We start from the raw sequence: 18,269 nt of genomic DNA on the forward strand, positions 1-18,269 counted from the left end.
ATAGCAAGACACCCAGCTATCAACACCAAGGCCCTTACAGCAACCCCTAAGATCAATGATTGAAGAAGGCCAATCGGAACTCCAATTATGAGCTCATATGTATATCGATGCAAAATACATGCCGCGAAAAAAAATAAGGTATGTTAGAAGAACCCGATCAACCAACTATGCAATCAAACCAGCAAGCATAGAATGCGACACAAAAAACACGCGTGCTCAAGATTCCGACAAGACAAAAAGGCTATACAAGCAACCGGCGCCAAACAAACCCGTGTTTTCCCGCCGAACCCTATTTATCCCCTTTTTCCCCAATGTTCACCACACTATGTATATGATAAGACTGTGTTTTTTTTTTTAATTGTACCAATATACACATGGAATTTACCACGCGGTGTGGCCACCATCAATGAGCATCGTGCTCCCCGTCATAAAGCTGCTAGCATCACTGAGAGCGAAGAGCGCAGCGCCTCTGAATTCCTCAGGGTACGCCAATCGCCCAAGCATGTTCTCTGCCTCCCAGACAGCCCGAGAAGCCGGGTTCTGCTGGAACACCTGCTCGACCATGGGGGTGATGATGTGACCGGGGCACAGACTGTTCACACGGATACCGTGACGGCCCCATTCCATTGCCAGAGAACGGGCCAGCTGAATGACAGCCGCTTTGGAAGAGTTGTAGACAGGGGAAGTCATGCCCTTGTTGGCGATGAGGCCACTCATGCTCGCGATGAGCAGGATGGAGCCCTTCTGCTGGTAGTTGAACATCTGGCGGGCGGCGGCGGTGGCGGAGTTAAACACTCCGTTGTAGTTAATCTGCATAACTTCGTTCATGGCGGTTTGGGAGTGCTCGAGGGCGCTCTGGAGATGGTTGATTCCGGCTGCGGCGATCAGACCGTCCAGACGCTTGTGTTGGCCGGCAATCTCAGCGAACACGTTGTTTACTTCTGCGTCGTCGCGGACGTCGATTCGGTAGTACTCCAGCTGCCGCCGTAGTTGGTCTCTGCGTGCTCCTTTGCGGCCATGAAGTCTGGGTGGGGATTTTCGAGGCGGTCGAGGCAGTAGACTAGATATCATGGTTGGTTAATATGGATATTGGGGGAATTTGTTGGATAAGATGGGGAATACCTTTGGCTCCGGCTTCCATTAGGGCTTCGGCCATGGCGAGACCGAGTCCTCTTCCGCCGCCGGTGATGGCGTAGACGCGGTCATTGAGGTCGAATTCCTTAAAACGATGCCCATTCTTGACCGAGTCCTTTGGAGGCATCCGTGTTTGGATGTGATGCGCTCCATGGGTGGTAGTGGTTGTGGAATATGAGAGTCGTGTGAGTGGGCGGAGCGTTGTGCTTGGCTGCCATGAACGGCTTGCTTGGAACAGCGTCTGGGATAGTGTAGAGCGCATGACTACGGAGTTAATAAAATTAAGAGGGATTAGAAATTAAACAGAGATACCAGTAATGAAACGAGACGGAAATAGCACAGCAGAAGTAAATGCTACCACAGGTTAAAGAAAAATCTCAATCGCTTGGTATCCATACTATCTACGGAGGAGGGCCTGGGGTTTATAGTCCCAGAGGGAGCAAACCGCGTGGGAGTAAGACAATAACAACCGAAAGCGAACATCGTAGGCACTGCGCAAGAAAATGCGAATCAAGGCCAGCAGAAAAAATCAAGACGACCGCGTGATACCTTGATGGGTCCGCCATTGGATTCTAGATTGCTTTCACGATGACTTCAGGGTGAGCCAGATCCAATTCAATGCCTGGGAGGATCCATGGTACATGGTCTAGTCCATGCACAGGATTACAGTGGTAGAACCTTGCCACAGGGATGAGGGGGTGAACCGGCATGGAGCGGCATTGGACACATAATCCCGAAGTGCAACTGTGGGTGCGGTTGTGTCTGAGAAAGTATCGTGAGTTTTTGTTCGGACGATGGTTCATGGCCGAGAACGGTAAGACAGATTGGTCAGTTGATCGAGGGATGACGATCACTAGGTTTGTGGAATGGCCCACCCAGCGCGGGATTCCCGAGTATGGGGAGACCGAGAATTGGCAGATGCTGGATCAGATTTCGGTATCAGCGTTCCTCGCAATAGGAGTTCATAGCGGTCAATAAAATTGCAAGAAAAAAGGGGGGCAACAAGCAAGACAAAAAAAAAAAGAATGAAAAAAAAGGGAGGCAAACTGTATGTCAATTGTATATAATTCAATTGACATAATCAATTCCGAGAAAATCCTGCTTCAATTGATAATCTTTTTGGCTTGGGTTGTATTGCTATGAGCTCACGACGGGTGTCTTTCCCAACCAACACCGGGGAAGCGACGGTTACCCCGGCTTTCCCTTCTTTGCGGAAGGCAATCCTCCAATAGCAGCCTCGGCATCGCAAGTGGTGGTGTAATCCGCCCTCACAGTGAGTTACGGGCCCCAAGTTGCCTTCCCGCAGCAAGATAACACTGATTAGGGTATCCATTGCTTCTTTCATGGTTCTAGACAGTCAGTCTCAGACGATCCTTGCAGTATCAGTCCCAGTCTTTGGGTCATTCATCCTTCTAGAGTTTTTCTTGCCCATGTTGTTTCTTCCCCACACTTTGCGTGTTTATAGCAACATTGCTCCACCAGACTATATCAAAAGTTCCAAAGGTCGGTGGCCTGGAAACCAACTTGCGGTTGATTTGGTAACCCATACCTTGTTGGGATTATTTTCTTTTTTCGTTTTTTGCCCCTTCTCCCAATAATATGCTACTAACACTCCCTTTTGCTAGCTCACTAAGGGTCCACGACAGTACTTTTGCTGCTTAGTGTATGAAGCTTCCGAAAATTGACAATCCGAGACAACCATGCCTGAGCTGATAGCATAGGTGGACAATCTTTTTGATCGGAGCATTCCATCCACAGTGACCCAAGATTCTTCGAGTAACCTGCCTCTTAGGCCTGATCCAACCTCCCGGCCGGGCAATGATCCCCCTTACACCAATTTAGGGGTCTCATCAGCAAACCGTTCATGGTCAAGCGGGGCACAGGGGCTAAGCATAAAAATTCACATACAAAGAAAAGGCAGATCATCACCTAGTCGGTCGGAGAATAAGCATCAAATTAAAATAGACTGGCTGTTGAGATCCTGATAAATTAAGCTCTCCCCCTGTAGCTGGAGCTAGGGCCCGATCAGCTCGGTTACCTATTTGGGTATTCCGTGAAAGGAACCCTGAATCATGTGTGCCTTCAGATTTTTTTTCGCTAGTGCTCACCTAACGCCGTATAATAATCTGCATGTAGGACGATATGCATTGAGGTATCCACAAGAGATTAGATATTGATCATTTGACAGTGGTTGCGTTTTTGACCGCCGACACTGCCCCAGGCCGATGGGGTTGCTTGCGATTGGCCGATGTGGTAAATCTCCTGGTTTCACAATGCTTCTTTCAAGGTCCAGGGGATCTTTCAGTTTGTTTTGCGCCAAAATGCTGCTTCTTATAGGCTTCTTTGCTGTTCAAACTTCACCCCAGGTGGTTTCAGAGGAGATAAATGTGTTGTACTTTGTATAGTCACACCGTCATCCAGCCACATGGACAAGCCTAGTTAGTTTTGATGAGAGAAATTCAATTGGCTTTAGAAAGGCACAGCAGTAAGACACTTGAGTCTCATCCCTGAGCTGAGCCTCAATGGCTTGCAGAGACGGAGGAAGTAAAATAAACATAAAGCTTCTGATCGGCTCCGGCAGGTGTCAAGCCTGCAGGGGCTAACCAAATCCCACCTAGTCGGAGCCCTTAATGAAGGTCAAGTTCAACAAACAGAACCCAAGGCAAAGCATAGCCACAAGGCTTGAAAGGGGTCAATAGAGAGTCGCGCTCTCACTTCTCTCTCTTTGTCGCTTTCAGTGACTATAAGTCCCATTAGTAGACCTCCTTTCTCACAGGGAAGCCATGGCCACCTACCATATGCAATGGTATGTGGCAGTGTCCAGTACGAACATTAGTGACGCCGGTACTGTCCTAGCCCCCGAGCCCTCTAACGGTTAGGGACCGCGTAGGCAGTGACTTCCCTGGACCCTACTCCGTAGGTTAGTACTAGTAGTTCCTCCCGGGGGACGGTAGAGGACTCGGAGTTCGGCAGTCATATTGCCCAATGACAATAGTAGATTCCTAAGTTTATGCTAAGAATACATTACATGACCATATTCGTAACTCGTTTCCTGGGAGTTGGAATTCCTAGTATCCCGCGTTGGTTTATCCACTTGATACAAACGCTGCGGGCCCAATGCTTCCATTTGCGTTCCCGAAGTCTAACTTCATTAGCAGTCGATCCACTCCGGCCGCCTTCCTGGGCACATAGTGACCCATGTTGGCCTCAGTACCCGTGGCATTCTGCTGATACATTGACCAGTTCTCACGTGGGATTTTCGACATGTCAAACATGGTTCGTCCTTCCCCAGACCGGCTATCGTCAATGTCTTTCAGCCGTGCTACAAGAACCTTGATTCCCGTCTCAACCTCGCCTCGCGCTGCACTGAGCGCTTGCCATACTTCCTTCTCTTCCCCAGCGTAATCGACCAAGGAGTCAACGACACCTTCGTCTGTCTCCAAATCCATATTGCGCTGAATGCTTTCGAGACGGACCACCAGTGCGATAAAATGGTCAACACTGGTAAGGAGGAACCGAAGAGCTTTTGTGAATGGTCTTTCTGTCAAAAAGAGTGCCTGGACCATGGTGAATAGGTATCGACGATGTGCGACCGTCAATGTTTCAGGATCATGCTGTGTCCTTGGTAACTGAGTTGATCGGTCCAAACTAGCTTCAGACATTTCCTCAGAGGCGATGCTATTATAGCTGAGTTTGCTTTTTGACGATGACGAAGTTCCAGGTCGGGAATTTGTGGATGAAGTTGGGGCGCCTCCAATCCATTCACGGAAGTGCTGCCAAGAGCCATTGATAACCTCTCCTTGAAAAAAGCTGCCTACTTCAGATAATACAAACAGAGAAGCACTGCACGTAGCCCAGACAGGTCTCATCTGACGGGTTCGGGTGTTGTCTCTTTGCCTCCCCGCTCTGAGCTTGTTCTGGCCAAACTTGGAGTTGCTCCTAGGGGGGCCCAATGGGGAAGGGTGAATCTTTCGCAGGAATGTGTGTTTCCAAAGGTCCCCCAAGTGTAGTTGCGCTCGTCGAATACCTAGAAGATAGGAGTGAATTTTTGAATATATTAAAACGTCAGAAGCCGAGAGGAATAGATCCAAAGGCGGGTGCACTTGTGCTGAGAGAGCTGTTGGAGACGGGAACAGGAGGTCGTCGAAAGGGATATCTGAGATGTTCGTTACGTGGTCAGACCCACCCGCTGAAGGCGTCGCCGCGGCCGAGTGGCTTTTTCTTGTATCATTCATGGATAGCTGTAGAAGGCTTCTCGCAAGATCAAGCTCATCATCTACTGGATCTTCCTCGTTTTGCAACGCATACAGCTCAGCCAACGCTTGCGACAACGCATTCGCAACATCTCCCTCTTTGATGGAAAGCCCTTGGAGGCCCTCGGAAATTTTGCCTTTGGAAGCCAGAGTTCCCGGTCGTCGATGTCTTTCCAGTAAACGAGCATCGGCATGTGATACCAGCGCCGACGCAAACTCGCCGCGTCTCAGCAACAAGAAATCATGGAGGACAGCCAGTATCTCGAGGATCTTAGGGAGCGGTAGCAGTTTAGAGAGTGTGCTTTGCGACAATGATAACCGAATAGAGTTTATGCTATTGGATAGTTTAGCGGTCGATATAGGTGATTTCAGTGTAGCAAAGTGCTCGATATGTTCCCCGTGTAGAGTGACGGGCGTAGTTAAAAGACCTGTTGGAGGACTTGTTGTAGAGACATTACGCTTTGCCTTGATAAGGTTTAATGTTTTCCCAATAAATAGGATAGATAAAGCTGTGTCAGGGGACACAAATTTTGGTTGCAAGTTTGTTCGTAGAACAAAGTGTGCCACGGCAGGGGCATGATTGCTCTCGGCCATGCTACCCTCTTGAATGAAGAAGTCGCCCTTGCCTAGCACAGGAAGGTTCCCATATAGTAGCCACGTCGACAGCTGCCTCATCCAAGCTGTTTCAGCTGCGCTGATTAGGTGCAGCGCCATCTCACCAATGTCTATATAACCCGTTTGCGATTCCGCCCGAAGGTAATCGATCAGTGCTGCGCCCGTGCAAGCCTGGTTGTTGGTTTTCTTGTGATCAGGAAGAATAAATTGAGCAATCTCCCAGAGCCATTCAAGCCGCCGGGTCCAGGGAGAGAATTCACCGACCATCGTTGACAGCGGCACAATTCCGTAACCACCAACATACTCGCTATCTTCCACCAAAATTGATTTTTCTACTTCGAGTATCTTTCGTTGAAATTTTCCGATGTGCTGTGTATTGATTGCAGTTGAAACAGCTCGGCATATAACAGAATGGTGTGAGGAAGAGATCAGAGCTGTATGAGCTCGTAGTTTAGCATGGAGTCGGCTCAGACGGGCAAGGGAGGCGAGGAGGGCTTTCTCCGGAGGTGACAAGAGAGGAAACGCATCCTCAGAGACCGCATCTTCTTCGGCATGGGTTTCGAAAAGTGGTGACGGTTGGCCGGAGAGGGAGAGAAGGATTTCGTGGAGCATTCTGTTTGGAGCTCTCTGCAAAAGCCGTTAAGATATGTGCGTGATAAGGGAGCTAACACTATTTTGCGAGGCCAGGCTACCTTAAAGCGCTGTCTTTGTCCGCGCTGGACCTTTTACGCTGCCAGTATAAAAGTCCGCGTCCAAGAAGCTCGTACCGACACATGTACGGTGGCCGACAGTCAATAGCTGCCGAGGTGCTGCCTTCGTTCAGCCCGATATTGCGGCGCGTCGCGTGGATGCGGAGTTGTAGAGTATCTCCGTGGACCGTGGGCATGTAACTAATGGAGGAGGCAGGGCTTGTTCTAGAGGGTGGGATCTATGGTTACAAGTCAGTATTAACTAGCTGAGCTCCAGGTGCCTTCAGATCTTACCCATTGTACCCGTCATTAGTATTTCCGTCACGCCCTTAATTGAGCTCTCATACTACTACTAGTAGGTGTATTTCGTAGTTCATTGGCAATTTGGCGGTCATCTTCCGCTCGCGGGGCAATGACCAATCATCGCGCGCCAATGCTGAGTCAGCCACCGACAGCTTGTCCCTCTTACGTCGCTAGTACTGGAGGAGACGTTTCCATCGTAACAACGTTGTCTCTTTTCCCCATCTTTCTCTGTCGTTCTGTCAGTTTGTTTTCCAGTCTCGCATCTCAACGTTTTCTTTGATTTCCTCCATCTCTCATAGGAGGCTTCTGTACAATAATCTAGAGTGAGAATAATCACCGCCGCTCTACCCGGTACTTTGACCGCTACCCCTCCTAAGCCCGCGCCGGGAGCTGTAGATTCGAGTCAAATCACTGTTGGAAAGTCTTGCTTGAAGGCAAGGCTTTCGGCTCATATATCGCCACAATTACCTCCGAAATTCCCGTTCGCGACGCTGCGAAGCTGGGAAAGCGAAGAGCGTCTACCGACAAGTCCCCAACTCGGCCGGAGAAGAAGATCATGACGGTATGTCTCATGATCAACCATCTATTCCCAAAATTTCTTTTCATCCGTCATCGCTAACAAGATATAGGACGTCGAGATGAAAGTCGATAACCCACAGGAAACTGTGGAGAAGATTAAGCAAGGGGAGATCGATGAATCTCTCTACAGTCGACAGCTGTGAGTGCTCTCAGTATCCAGCAGCATGTCTCATCTCGCAAAGTCTTATACTGACTAGTTTCCTTTTCTACCCATAGGTATGTACTTGGACATGAGGCTATGAAGCGCATGGGGACTTCGAATGTCCTTGTCGTCGGGCTGAAGGGCCTTGGTGTTGAAATCGGTATGTCAACGGTAGCTGTATGCGGTACGGTCGACTCTAACAACTGTATAGCTAAGAACATTGCTCTTGCCGGTGTTAAGTCTCTCACTCTATACGATCCAGCGCCCGTTGCCATCTCAGACCTCTCCTCCCAGTTCTTCCTTCAACCCCAAGATGTCGGCAAGCCGCGTGCCGAAGTGACGGCCCCTAAGGTCGCCGAACTTAATTCATACGTTCCCGTCACGGTACACGAAGGCGGTAACCTCGTAGATAACCTGGAGCAATTGAAGCACTATCAGGCAGTGGTCCTTACTCTCACGCCCCTGAAGGATCAACTTGCTATTGCGGACTTCTGCCACAAGAATGGCATCTACCTTACCATTGCCGACAGCTTCGGTCTTTTCGGTTACCTATTTAACGATTTTGGAAAGAATTTCACCATTGGTGATGCTACTGGTGAAGAGCCTGTGAGCGGCATTGTGGCCGGCATTGATGAGGATGGTCTAGTGTCCGCTCTTGACGAGAGCCGACACGGTTTGGAAGATGGAGACTATGTGACATTCACCGAGGTGAAGGGCATGGATGGCCTGAATAACTCTGATCCTCGCAAGGTCACTGTTAAGGGCCCTTACACGTTCCATATTGGTGATGTCTCTGGTCTTGGGACGTACCAGTCTGGCGGTATCTTTACACAGGTCAAGATGCCTAAGTTCGTCGACTACGAATCCTTGGAGGAACAGCTCAAGAAGCCTGAGCTCATGATTTCGGACTTTGCCAAGTTCGACCGGCCGCAACAGCTACATATCGGTGTCCAGGCGCTTCACAAATTTGCCGAGGGCCATGATGGCCAGCTTCCTCGTCCTCACAATGAGAGTGATGCTCAAGAGGTCCTCAAGATCTCTAACGACCTCTCCTCGAGCCAGGCAGAGAAGGTCGATTTGGATGAGAAGCTCATTAAGGAGCTTAGTTACCAAGCGCGCGGTGATCTCAGCCCCTTGGCCGCCTTCTTTGGTGGCGTTGCAGCACAGGAGGTCCTCAAAGCTGTCTCCGGAAAGTTCAGCCCTGTTAAGCAATGGCTCTACCTAGACTCGCTCGAGTCGCTTCCGGCTTCTACTACTCGGTCTGAAGAGAGTTGCAAACCACTTGGAACCCGGTATGATGGCCAGATTGCTGTCTTTGGTAAAGAGTTCCAGGATAAGATCGCCAACACTACCCAGTTCCTTGTTGGTGCAGGTGCAATTGGATGTGAAACCCTCAAGAACTGGGCCATGATTGGTTTGGGAACTGGCCCTAAGGGCAAAATCTATGTTACCGATATGGACCAGATCGAGAAGAGCAACCTCAACCGTCAGTTCCTATTCCGCAGTAAGGATGTTGGCAAGCTCAAGAGTGAGTGTGCCTCGGCTGCCGTTCAGGCCATGAACTCCGAGCTAGAGGGTAAGATTGTCGCATTACGGGACCGTGTCGGGCAAGACACTGAGCACATCTTCAACGAGGACTTCTGGGAAGGATTGGATGGAGTTACCAACGCTCTGGACAACGTCGATGCCAGAACTTACGTTGATCGTCGTTGTGTCTTCTTCCGTAAGCCTCTCCTCGAGAGTGGCACTCTTGGCACCAAGGGCAATACCCAAGTTATCCTTCCACATATCACCGAGTCCTACTCCAGCTCCCAGGATCCCCCTGAGAAGTCCTTCCCCATGTGCACTCTGAAGAGTTTCCCCAACCGGATTGAACACACCATTGCCTGGGCCAGGGATCTTTTCCAAACCTACTTTGTTGGACCCCCTGAGGCTGTCAACATGTATCTGTCACAGCCAAACTACATTGAGCAGACGCTTAAACAGGCTGGCAATGAGAAGCAGACCTTGGAGCAATTGCACGATTTCTTGGTGGCCAATAAGCCATTGACTTTTGATGATTGCATCGCCTGGTCTCGCCATCAGTTTGAAGGTCAGTACAACAATGCAATTCAGCAGCTACTGTACAACTTCCCTCGGGATTCCAAGACCTCTTCTGGACAGCCTTTCTGGTCCGGCCCCAAGCGTGCTCCAACACCCTTGAAGTTCGATAGCTCGAACCCCACTCACCTCGGGTTCATCATCGCCGGGGCAAATCTCCACGCTTTCAATTATGGAATCAAGAACCCCGGAGCAGACAAGGAATACTATCGCAAGGTTGTCGACAATATGATTATCCCTGAATTCTCTCCCAAGTCCGGTGTGAAGATCCAGGCCGATGAGAACGAGGCCGACCCGAACGCTGGGAATTCCGGTTCGTCTTTCGATGATAACGGGGAGATCCAGCGTCTGGTCGACTCGCTGCCATCTCCGAAGTCACTTGCTGGATTCCGCTTGGACCCAGTTGAGTTTGAAAAGGATGATGATACCAACCATCATATTGACTTCATTACGGCAGCCAGCAACCTCCGTGCTGACAACTACGAAATTCCCCAGGCTGACCGCCATAAGACTAAATTCATAGCTGGCAAGATCATTCCTGCTATTGCCACGACCACCGCGCTGGTTACTGGACTGGTTGCCCTGGAGTTCTACAAGATTATCGACGGCAAGGATGACATTGAACAGTATAAGAACGGCTTTGTGAATCTTGCACTTCCGTTCTTCGGTTTCAGTGAACCCATCCCTAGCCCCAAGGGCAAATACCAGGGCAAGGAGGGTGAAGTGACCATTGATCAACTCTGGGATCGCTTCGAGGTGGACGATATTCCTTTGCAGGACTTCCTCAAGCACTTCTCTGACAAAGGTTTGGAAATCAGCATGGTCAGCTCAGGAGTGAGCTTGCTGTATGCCAGCTTCTATCCCTCTTCAAAGGTGAAGGACCGTCTCCCATTGACGTACGTATTCTCTCGATCCCGAATCCTCTACTATATTCATTAACTAACCTTGGCACGTAGGATGAGCAAACTAGTGGAGCATATCAGCAAGAAGCCCGTTCCGGAGCATCAAAAGAACATCATCTTTGAAGTTACGGCTGAGGATACAACGGAGGAGGATGTCGAGATCCCTTATGTGATGGTGAAGCTGAGGAAGTAATCTGTCGGATCTACATAAATCTGAACGCTAGAATATGGTACCTCTAGTTTATAAACAATGATATATGACTTTTTTCCTTCAAGATGGTGCATGTTCGCCTTGGTGCTTTTGCGGCGTAGAACAGAACATGCTTCACACCTGATAGATGACCTAATTTTGAGAAGCATAGAGATATTCTCAGAGGGATGTTGGATGGTTTGATTAAGCAACCATCTCATAATCAACAGGTAAGCTCCAAAGGGTCGGAAGTCTAGACCCAGCCGAGTGCTTTGTCAGGTGTTATGTGATTCCGCCGTAAGCAGCGGGACCAACGTCATAGGCTGTCCCCGCCATTGGTTCCCCAGCGATATAGCTCTGGTCCTCGATGGCTACTTAATTCCTGGGAACACTACCCCTCCCTTCAAATATAATCCCTCCCATGTCTCGTCTTTTCTCTGCATTGCGTCGAACCCAACAAATCTCGCAGTTGATCACCCAACCCAGAATCCTCACATCCTACAGAAGCTCCGTCAGCCCCGCACAGCTCCGCCCCTCTTCAACGCGCAGTATGGCGGTAAGCTCATACCAATTGCTCACGAATCAGCTTTTAGCTTCTTACTGAGATTACATCACTACAGACTGGTAATACCGATAAGATCACCGACTGGGTCAGTCGCAACGACAAATCGGGCGAGTTCAAACGCCAGGCTTCAGCCTTCCGCAATTGGATCTCTAGAGAGCCAGGTGCGGAATTCCCCCCGGAAAAAGACCGTTATCATCTCTATGTCTCCTATGCTTGTCCATGGGGTGAGTAATACATTTTATATTCTATTCTGTTTTCTGTGTTGTCGGCTCAATATTTCAATCATTAACACCATCTTTAGCGCATCGCACATTGATCACCCGGAAGCTCAAGGGTCTGGAAGATTTTATCTCCTTCACATCCGTGCACTGGCATCTGGGCGAGAAAGGTCCGGAACCTCCAAGCCTAATAAGCAAGGAACAAGCGAACTAACCAGCGACTTCAGGTTGGCGCTTCGCGACCGCAGACGAGAAACTTCCCGGAGAAAACACCACCCCAGACCCATTACACTCTGATGTCACCCACCTCCGGGACATTTACTTCGCCAACGACCCAGATTACACAGGCCGATTCACCGTCCCAGTTCTATACGACAAGAAGACACAACGTATCGTAAGCAACGAGGTAACTCCAACCTCCCCAACCCTGTAGACAACCCCATATTAACCCAAATACCTCCTCCAGAGCGCCGAGATAATCCGCATGCTCTATTACGAATTCGACGACCTCCTCCCCTCGAACTCTTCCCAAAAGCTTCTCGACCTCTACCCAACCAACCTCCGCAGCCAGATCGACACCTCGAACGAGTGGATCTACAACGATGTCAACAACGGCGTCTACAAGTCCGGCTTCGCAACCACCCAAGAAGCCTACGAAAAGAACGTGACGACGCTCTTCTCCTCCCTCGACAAGATCGAAGAACATCTCCAGAACAATGCCTCGCCGTACTTCTTCGGTTCGGCACCCACTGAAGCAGATGTCAGGCTTTTTACGACGATCGTCCGGTTTGACCCTGTGTATGTGCAGCACTTCAAGTGCAATATCCGTGATATCAGGTCTGGGTATCCTGCTATTCATCGCTGGTTGAGGAATTTGTATTGGGATATTCCCGCGTTCCAGGAAACGACGGAGTTTGAGCACATCAAGTTTCATTATACGAAGAGTCATACGCAGATTAATCAATTTGCAATTACACCTGTTGGGCCGGTACCGGATATCTTACCGAAGGATGAGGAGGTTAGGGCTGTTGCTGCCGTGAAGCGCTAATGTGGATATTGGAATGAATTTCTTTCTGCACGATATGTCGATGACTAACTCTTGGATGGCCAACGAGCTGTAATTGAAAATGATTATGCTTTTGTTTTAGTCAAAATATGTTCTAATGTCACAGCGGTAAATGGCATGGACCGAAAGCCTTCGCAGGTCTAAATATATGTAAATATAGAGTAGGCCGCCCATATTTGGACAGTCGGGGAATCCAATAGGTATACAAATGGAAAATCAAAGTGACAATATGAGCAAAACTCCATGAATATGCTTTGTGGCACGATGCCGTGCCATGCTAGTGAGGACAATTATGCAGTCCGGTCGATATGTTGTGTCCTAGAACACGAATGTAGATTTTCACGTTGCCGGGAACGGAACGAGAACAGCAAAGTCGTTCGAAGACTATGCAAAACTGGGAAAAGCAAAGGCCTCCCCGCTATCGAAAAAATAGTAAGCAAAAGGTGGAGATCATATTTCCATCCAAAAGCGATAGGGGTGCCGTAGAGTGAATGGCTTGAAAGGGTATCTTGACAAATGTTCGAAATATCAATTAAAATAAGCTGGAAAGATCGAAAAGCAACCGGGATAAGCAGACTCCGAGTGTTATGAGCCTCTGTTGATTCTTAGGCTGGGCCCAGGCCGTAAAGTCTTTTTCTTAGCTTTACCTCAGACCAAGCATTCGTTTCGAGTTTTCATACACGACGTAGCTGATGGATACGGCAGGTGCAACCTTCATAAGGTTCGGAGTGATCCCCTTGTAGAGACCGCGGAAGCCTTCGGTTTGAATAGTTTTGCGAGCGACATCGCCAATGCTACTATAGGTTGCGGGGTGGAGAATGGTGCCCTGGGCCTGTAGTCGTGTTCGGAGGACGTTTAGTGGATAAACAACAGAAGCGCTGAATCCTCCGCTTATCGCGCCGATAGCTCCCGTGGTGAAATTGTTTAGCGGGACGTCATCCTCATGGCAGTGATGGAGGCGAGCTTTTCGTGCTAGCAATCCGCGCTTTAGGTACTCGAAAGTCGTCAAGTCAATGGCGGCATATGGAAACATGCCAACAAGACCAAGAGGCAAGCCGCGAAAAAAGCCGAGTATACCATGTTTGTTCAAAACCTTTCGGGCAGTGGCTGCGATGAGTTTATTTCCTTTCAGACCACCTTCCACAGTCTCACATTGCATCCGACTGTCATGATTCATTAGCCTCAGATGAACATGTCCAAAGCTAGATGCATCAGGTGACTTACAATTTTAAAGTGTCAAGGGGATAGACGAAACATCTAGCACTTCGTTAGATGATCACTCCATGGACAAAAGACTGTACAACATACTGAGCAACCATTCCACCACACCCTCCAGACAGGAACTGCGACGTCGGTGCAAGACGTTTAGGGTCATTATGACCTTCAAGACGAGCGAACGCGCGTTTAGCAGACTATGACATATTAGTACCCGGCTAGAAACCCACTTCAACAGCTTAACAAGCTAACCTCATATGCCCCGAATTTAATGGCTGATTCAGGCATGACCTTCAACACATTCAACCCATTACCTATGACGATTAGATTGGATTTGTGTTTCAAACTTCAGCCGACGAACCTGCAAATAAGCTCCGTATGCCTCCAGCACGCCACAATTCCTTGACAGCATCGGCAAGGGGTTTTGATGCATTCCCTGCCGCCCGCAGCGGAGCACCATTTTTCGCCGCACAGACAGCTGCTGATTTCGCACCAGTCTGGGCAATAAGATAGACTTTAAGTCTATCTAGAGGCGCCGTTGCTGTCCTTGATACGACACCTGCAATCCCGCCGGCAATGAAGTAACCTAATTGAGGAGTGTTCTCTGTCAACTTTCGTTCATAATATCGGAAGGACATCCACATGGCGACAGTCCTGGGTACGGTCAGCCACTCCAATTCGGAGTCACCGTCTAAGGATACAGAATCATTCCCAGGCGCGACCCCAAAGTTGAGTGCTCCGCCGACTTCCGCATAAGCTGACGGGATGAGGGCTGCCAATACGTGAACTGGGAGAATATTGTACAAAAGGTTCTTTATGGCCAAGATATAACGCTTAGGAAACGAGTGGTCTGTACCTAAACCCTGTAGATCATTGATGTGGACATCTCCTTCCGGGTTTAGATTTCCCGTGGCCGTGTAATATGACAGGACAGCGCGCAAGTTGGAGTAGGCAGGCAGGAAGAGAAGGAAATCCCTATATATCACTGGGATTAGCCATAGCCAAGGTTCACTTGACCGGTGAAGCACGCACCTCCACTCCGGATAAGAAATGACACCATCACTGTTCGTGTCCACGTCCGCAAAGAATGCGTCCAGTTTAGCACTGGATACTGTCACGTCGGCGTTGGAAAAAGCGGCTTTGAGTTCGTTCTTGTCGATTTCACCATTATGGTTACGATCGATCGTCTGGAAAAGCTGCCATAACCCTTGCTCGGTATGATCGACAAAGGTCCGGAATTCTGATGATTATTAGGTCGGTAAAGAGACTGGCGCCCAGCCGGTTGCGACAGGAAAACAAGTCACGAATCACTGCGTGTGATCTTACCGGAGTAGTCAATATACCCGTCACCATTGGTGTCAACCGCTTTCAAGACATTCTGAAGCATGCTATCCGCATTTTTGAGGGCTGTGGGGTAACAGATCAAGAGCAGGCGGGTCAGTCAGCTGCGCAGCAAGCACGAGACTAAATCATGGCGGATGATATGCTCACGGTGATCAATCTTTTTCAGCCCTTTTTTCAACCCATGGAGATCGAGACGGCCGTCCTGCCGGACACCTAAGCTCTGCCAGAGTTTCGCGACTCTTTCGTCGCGCTCATCTTTGGATTCGCCGGGTGCCATTTTTCGGTTGCAAATTTATCATCGGCTATCCGACATTATTTTCAAGGAGGGGTCACGGGGCTTGAGAGCGGAGGTGTCCCTGTCAAAACAGGGTGGTAATAGGGTAGACTGCGATAATAGCTTGTGCATCGAATCTGTGGAGCTGGTTTATAAAGAGAGGAGAGGTTCCGCATACATTGGTATGTCTCTGGATGGGGCTCCGGCTAGCCGTGAGAAATCAACCCGCGATGATTTGCTTCTCTTACGACATACACCGGAATAAACCTTGACTCCGGTCCGGCCTCACGGGACTGGAGGGCCCAGCCCTACTATACCCCTTCGGGAAACTTATTAGGTCACCTGCTCAGACGTCTTCATGTGGATGATATCAGTATACATATGCGATATTTTCGATGACCTAAGGAAACAGGCGGATTAGGTGGCTCTAGCGCGCGGTTTCTTGTCTATAGTGTTTCTTTGTGCCGATAGAATCGGGTTGATTCGGCCGTTACAGGAGCTCCGAACACTTGGATGACACATACATCCCTGACTATCATCGGGTCTTCTTCATGATGACAACGATTTCAGTCACGACTGCTTGAAAGTCTCGAACCATTTATTAATTAACTTTTTCTGACCATTTGTCATGGCTGCCAATTATTGGGCGTCGACTCAACGTCGACATTGGTTGTTTACTAAAGAAAGATTGGCAGACATTCGGGAGTCCTTTAGAGAGAGAGACAAGGCTGCCCATTCGCAGTTTCCTCTGCCGGATCAGAGGCTGCTCAACATCTACTTTAGTCAACGTGAGATTTGATAATCTTTAAGGGTCTCATATAGAGTTTTAGACTGAACACTTCAACAGAACTCATAAAGCTTGGAAAGCGGATGTCAACTAGACAACAAGCACTCGCTACGGCTCAAGTATACATCAAACGGTTTTATACTAAGAACGAGATAAGACATACCAATCCATATTTGGTGGTAACTACTGCATTCTATCTCGCTTGTAAGATGGAAGAATGTCCTCAACATATCCGTTTTGTGGTCGCAGAGGCCCGCAACTTTTGGCCCGGTACGAACAGCCTTGAGGATAGTCTTCTTTTTGTTTGTCGCTGACTTGCCGGTAGAGTTCATTGCCCCGGATGTGTCAAAGCTAGGTGAATGCGAGTTCGCTTTGATATCAGAGATGAACTCCCAGCTCATCGTTCATCATCCATATCGGACTTTATCCGAGCTCCAACCGGAGCTATCGCTTACATCAGACGAAGTAGCTCTGGCATGGTCGGTAATCAATGATCACTATCTTACCGATCTACCATTACTATATCCACCTCATGTGATCGCGGTTATGGCAATCATTGTTGCCGTTGTCTTCAAACCGAGCCAGACGAGTTTCCATGGGACTGCTGCCCCATTGGCCGGAGCGATGAGAGATGGAGGGATGAATATCCTCGCAGCTTTGGGAGATAAGAATGGCGCTGGCCCGCCTCCCCGAATTCAGAAACTAGTTAGCTGGCTTGCCGAGAGTGAGGTTGATATTCGAGCTGTTATTGAATGCACCCAGGAGCTGGTGTCTCTGTATGAGATCTGGGAGAATTATAGCGAAAAGCACTGTAAGGAGCTTCTTGGTCGGATGGTGAAGAGTAAGAATCTGGACAAATGAGATTATGTGATGGACCCATTATACTGGCTCGCATTTCTAGTAAAATCGGGGCGTTTTGCTTTTGCGTTGCATTTAGGGAGTTTGGGTAGCATTACATATGAAACATGCATAGTGTCTCAGCAATAGTTGTAGTATGTGAACCATCTATGTATATAGTACTGCAAACTTGAGGAGCAAGCATGATTTCTTTTGGCCTCAAGTTCTTCATAGAGATGTCCATTACTGACCACAGCTTTTTGTTTCACCCCTTTCAAAATGGACATCAATCATTTTCAGCGTCCATTTACATGCGTCTACTAGAGAAGCTTTGATTGAACCTAAGTGCAATACCAAGGTCTACGCTATTCGCGTGTTTCAAGACCAATGGCAGATGAATAATCATCTTAGCGAGCATTTGAGGCACGTGTATACATTGGCATATAAGGTCTCCCCTGCTGCCTTATGCGATACTTAATGAACACTATGGCCTGGAATTTGTGGTGGCATCTCAAGTGATGGGGTATGTCAGCTGCACTGCCTGTTCATCTGTATCTAAATACAGAGCGTACGGTACAGCATGTACATACCTACATAATAGAGTATCGCATAGAACGCAGGGAGGTGTTTCCTGAAAGACTAGGCAACTTGTCTCAGACATAACCTCAATGTGTGAATGCTTAACTGAGGGGTTTGGGATCGTCATGCTAAATAATGCGTCATGGAGTCTCCGTCGCTTTGAGAAGAGGGACTGCCTCAATGTCCATGGAACGGCTGGCAGACTTAATTTTGGATCGCCAAGGCCCCAGATATCGATGAATCTAAAAATACGAGAACCAACCATTCCTTCAGTTGAACCCACCCGTACGGTTGCAATAAGATCGGAAAATTAAACGCAATAGTGGAGCATAAGACAGATGTATGTGCAACTGCGTTGGTGTGAGTCTTTTGCAACTCCTTGAGCCACCAATTTACACACATAAGATCTTGTCTTTGGAGACAAGAGAGACAACAGTGGCTGATTGGACACCAAAACTCAATTGAGACTGGAACACG

At 48.8% G+C, this 18,269-nt stretch overlaps 6 protein-coding genes across 6 annotated transcripts; 3 read left to right on the plus strand and 3 right to left on the minus strand.

Annotated features, from left to right (window-relative positions):
- Positions 1–381: 381 nt before the first annotated feature.
- ABOM_009737 (putative short chain dehydrogenase/oxidoreductase) lies at positions 382–1,261 on the minus strand (the record flags this gene model as incomplete). The annotated part of the gene is made up of 2 exons (XM_022536865.1): positions 382–1,007; positions 1,123–1,261. 2 exons carry the CDS (start codon positions 1,259–1,261, stop codon positions 382–384), a joined length of 765 nt encoding a protein of 254 aa, XP_022385341.1.
- Positions 1,262–4,220: 2,959 nt separating this feature from the next.
- Positions 4,221–6,614, minus strand: ABOM_009738 (putative gamma-tubulin complex component GCP4; the record flags this gene model as incomplete). The annotated part of the gene is made up of 1 exon (XM_022536866.1): positions 4,221–6,614. The coding sequence occupies one exon, from the start codon at positions 6,612–6,614 to the stop codon at positions 4,221–4,223; it is 2,394 nt and encodes a 797-aa protein (XP_022385321.1).
- An 804-nt stretch (positions 6,615–7,418) lies between these two features.
- On the plus strand, positions 7,419–10,910 carry ubaA (E1 ubiquitin-activating protein ubaA; the record flags this gene model as incomplete). The annotated part of the gene is made up of 5 exons (XM_022536867.1): positions 7,419–7,556; positions 7,624–7,712; positions 7,790–7,875; positions 7,927–10,711; positions 10,772–10,910. Coding segments are annotated over 5 exons (3,237 nt in total), but the record flags the coding sequence as incomplete, so codon positions are not given.
- A 418-nt stretch (positions 10,911–11,328) lies between these two features.
- On the plus strand, positions 11,329–12,738 carry ABOM_009740 (glutathione S-transferase family protein; the record flags this gene model as incomplete). Its single annotated transcript, XM_022536868.1, has 5 exons — positions 11,329–11,463; positions 11,528–11,696; positions 11,774–11,860; positions 11,918–12,084; positions 12,157–12,738. The coding sequence occupies 5 exons, from the start codon at positions 11,329–11,331 to the stop codon at positions 12,736–12,738; spliced, it is 1,140 nt and encodes a 379-aa protein (XP_022385339.1).
- Positions 12,739–13,399: 661 nt separating this feature from the next.
- ABOM_009741 (calcium-binding mitochondrial carrier protein) lies at positions 13,400–15,592 on the minus strand (the record flags this gene model as incomplete). Its single annotated transcript, XM_022536869.1, has 8 exons — positions 13,400–13,919; positions 13,981–14,013; positions 14,065–14,168; positions 14,224–14,285; positions 14,333–14,946; positions 15,004–15,211; positions 15,298–15,378; positions 15,463–15,592. 8 exons carry the CDS (start codon positions 15,590–15,592, stop codon positions 13,400–13,402), a joined length of 1,752 nt encoding a protein of 583 aa, XP_022385338.1.
- A 993-nt stretch (positions 15,593–16,585) lies between these two features.
- On the plus strand, positions 16,586–17,237 carry ssn8 (cyclin-dependent protein serine/threonine kinase regulator SSN8; the record flags this gene model as incomplete). The annotated part of the gene is made up of 2 exons (XM_022536870.1): positions 16,586–16,646; positions 16,702–17,237. The coding sequence occupies 2 exons, from the start codon at positions 16,586–16,588 to the stop codon at positions 17,235–17,237; spliced, it is 597 nt and encodes a 198-aa protein (XP_022385360.1).
- Positions 17,238–18,269: the final 1,032 nt, after the last annotated feature.

Source organism: Aspergillus bombycis (genome assembly GCF_001792695.1).
Source record: "Aspergillus bombycis strain NRRL26010 chromosome Unknown contig00107, whole genome shotgun sequence".
NCBI lineage: Eukaryota > Fungi > Ascomycota > Eurotiomycetes > Eurotiales > Aspergillaceae > Aspergillus > Aspergillus bombycis.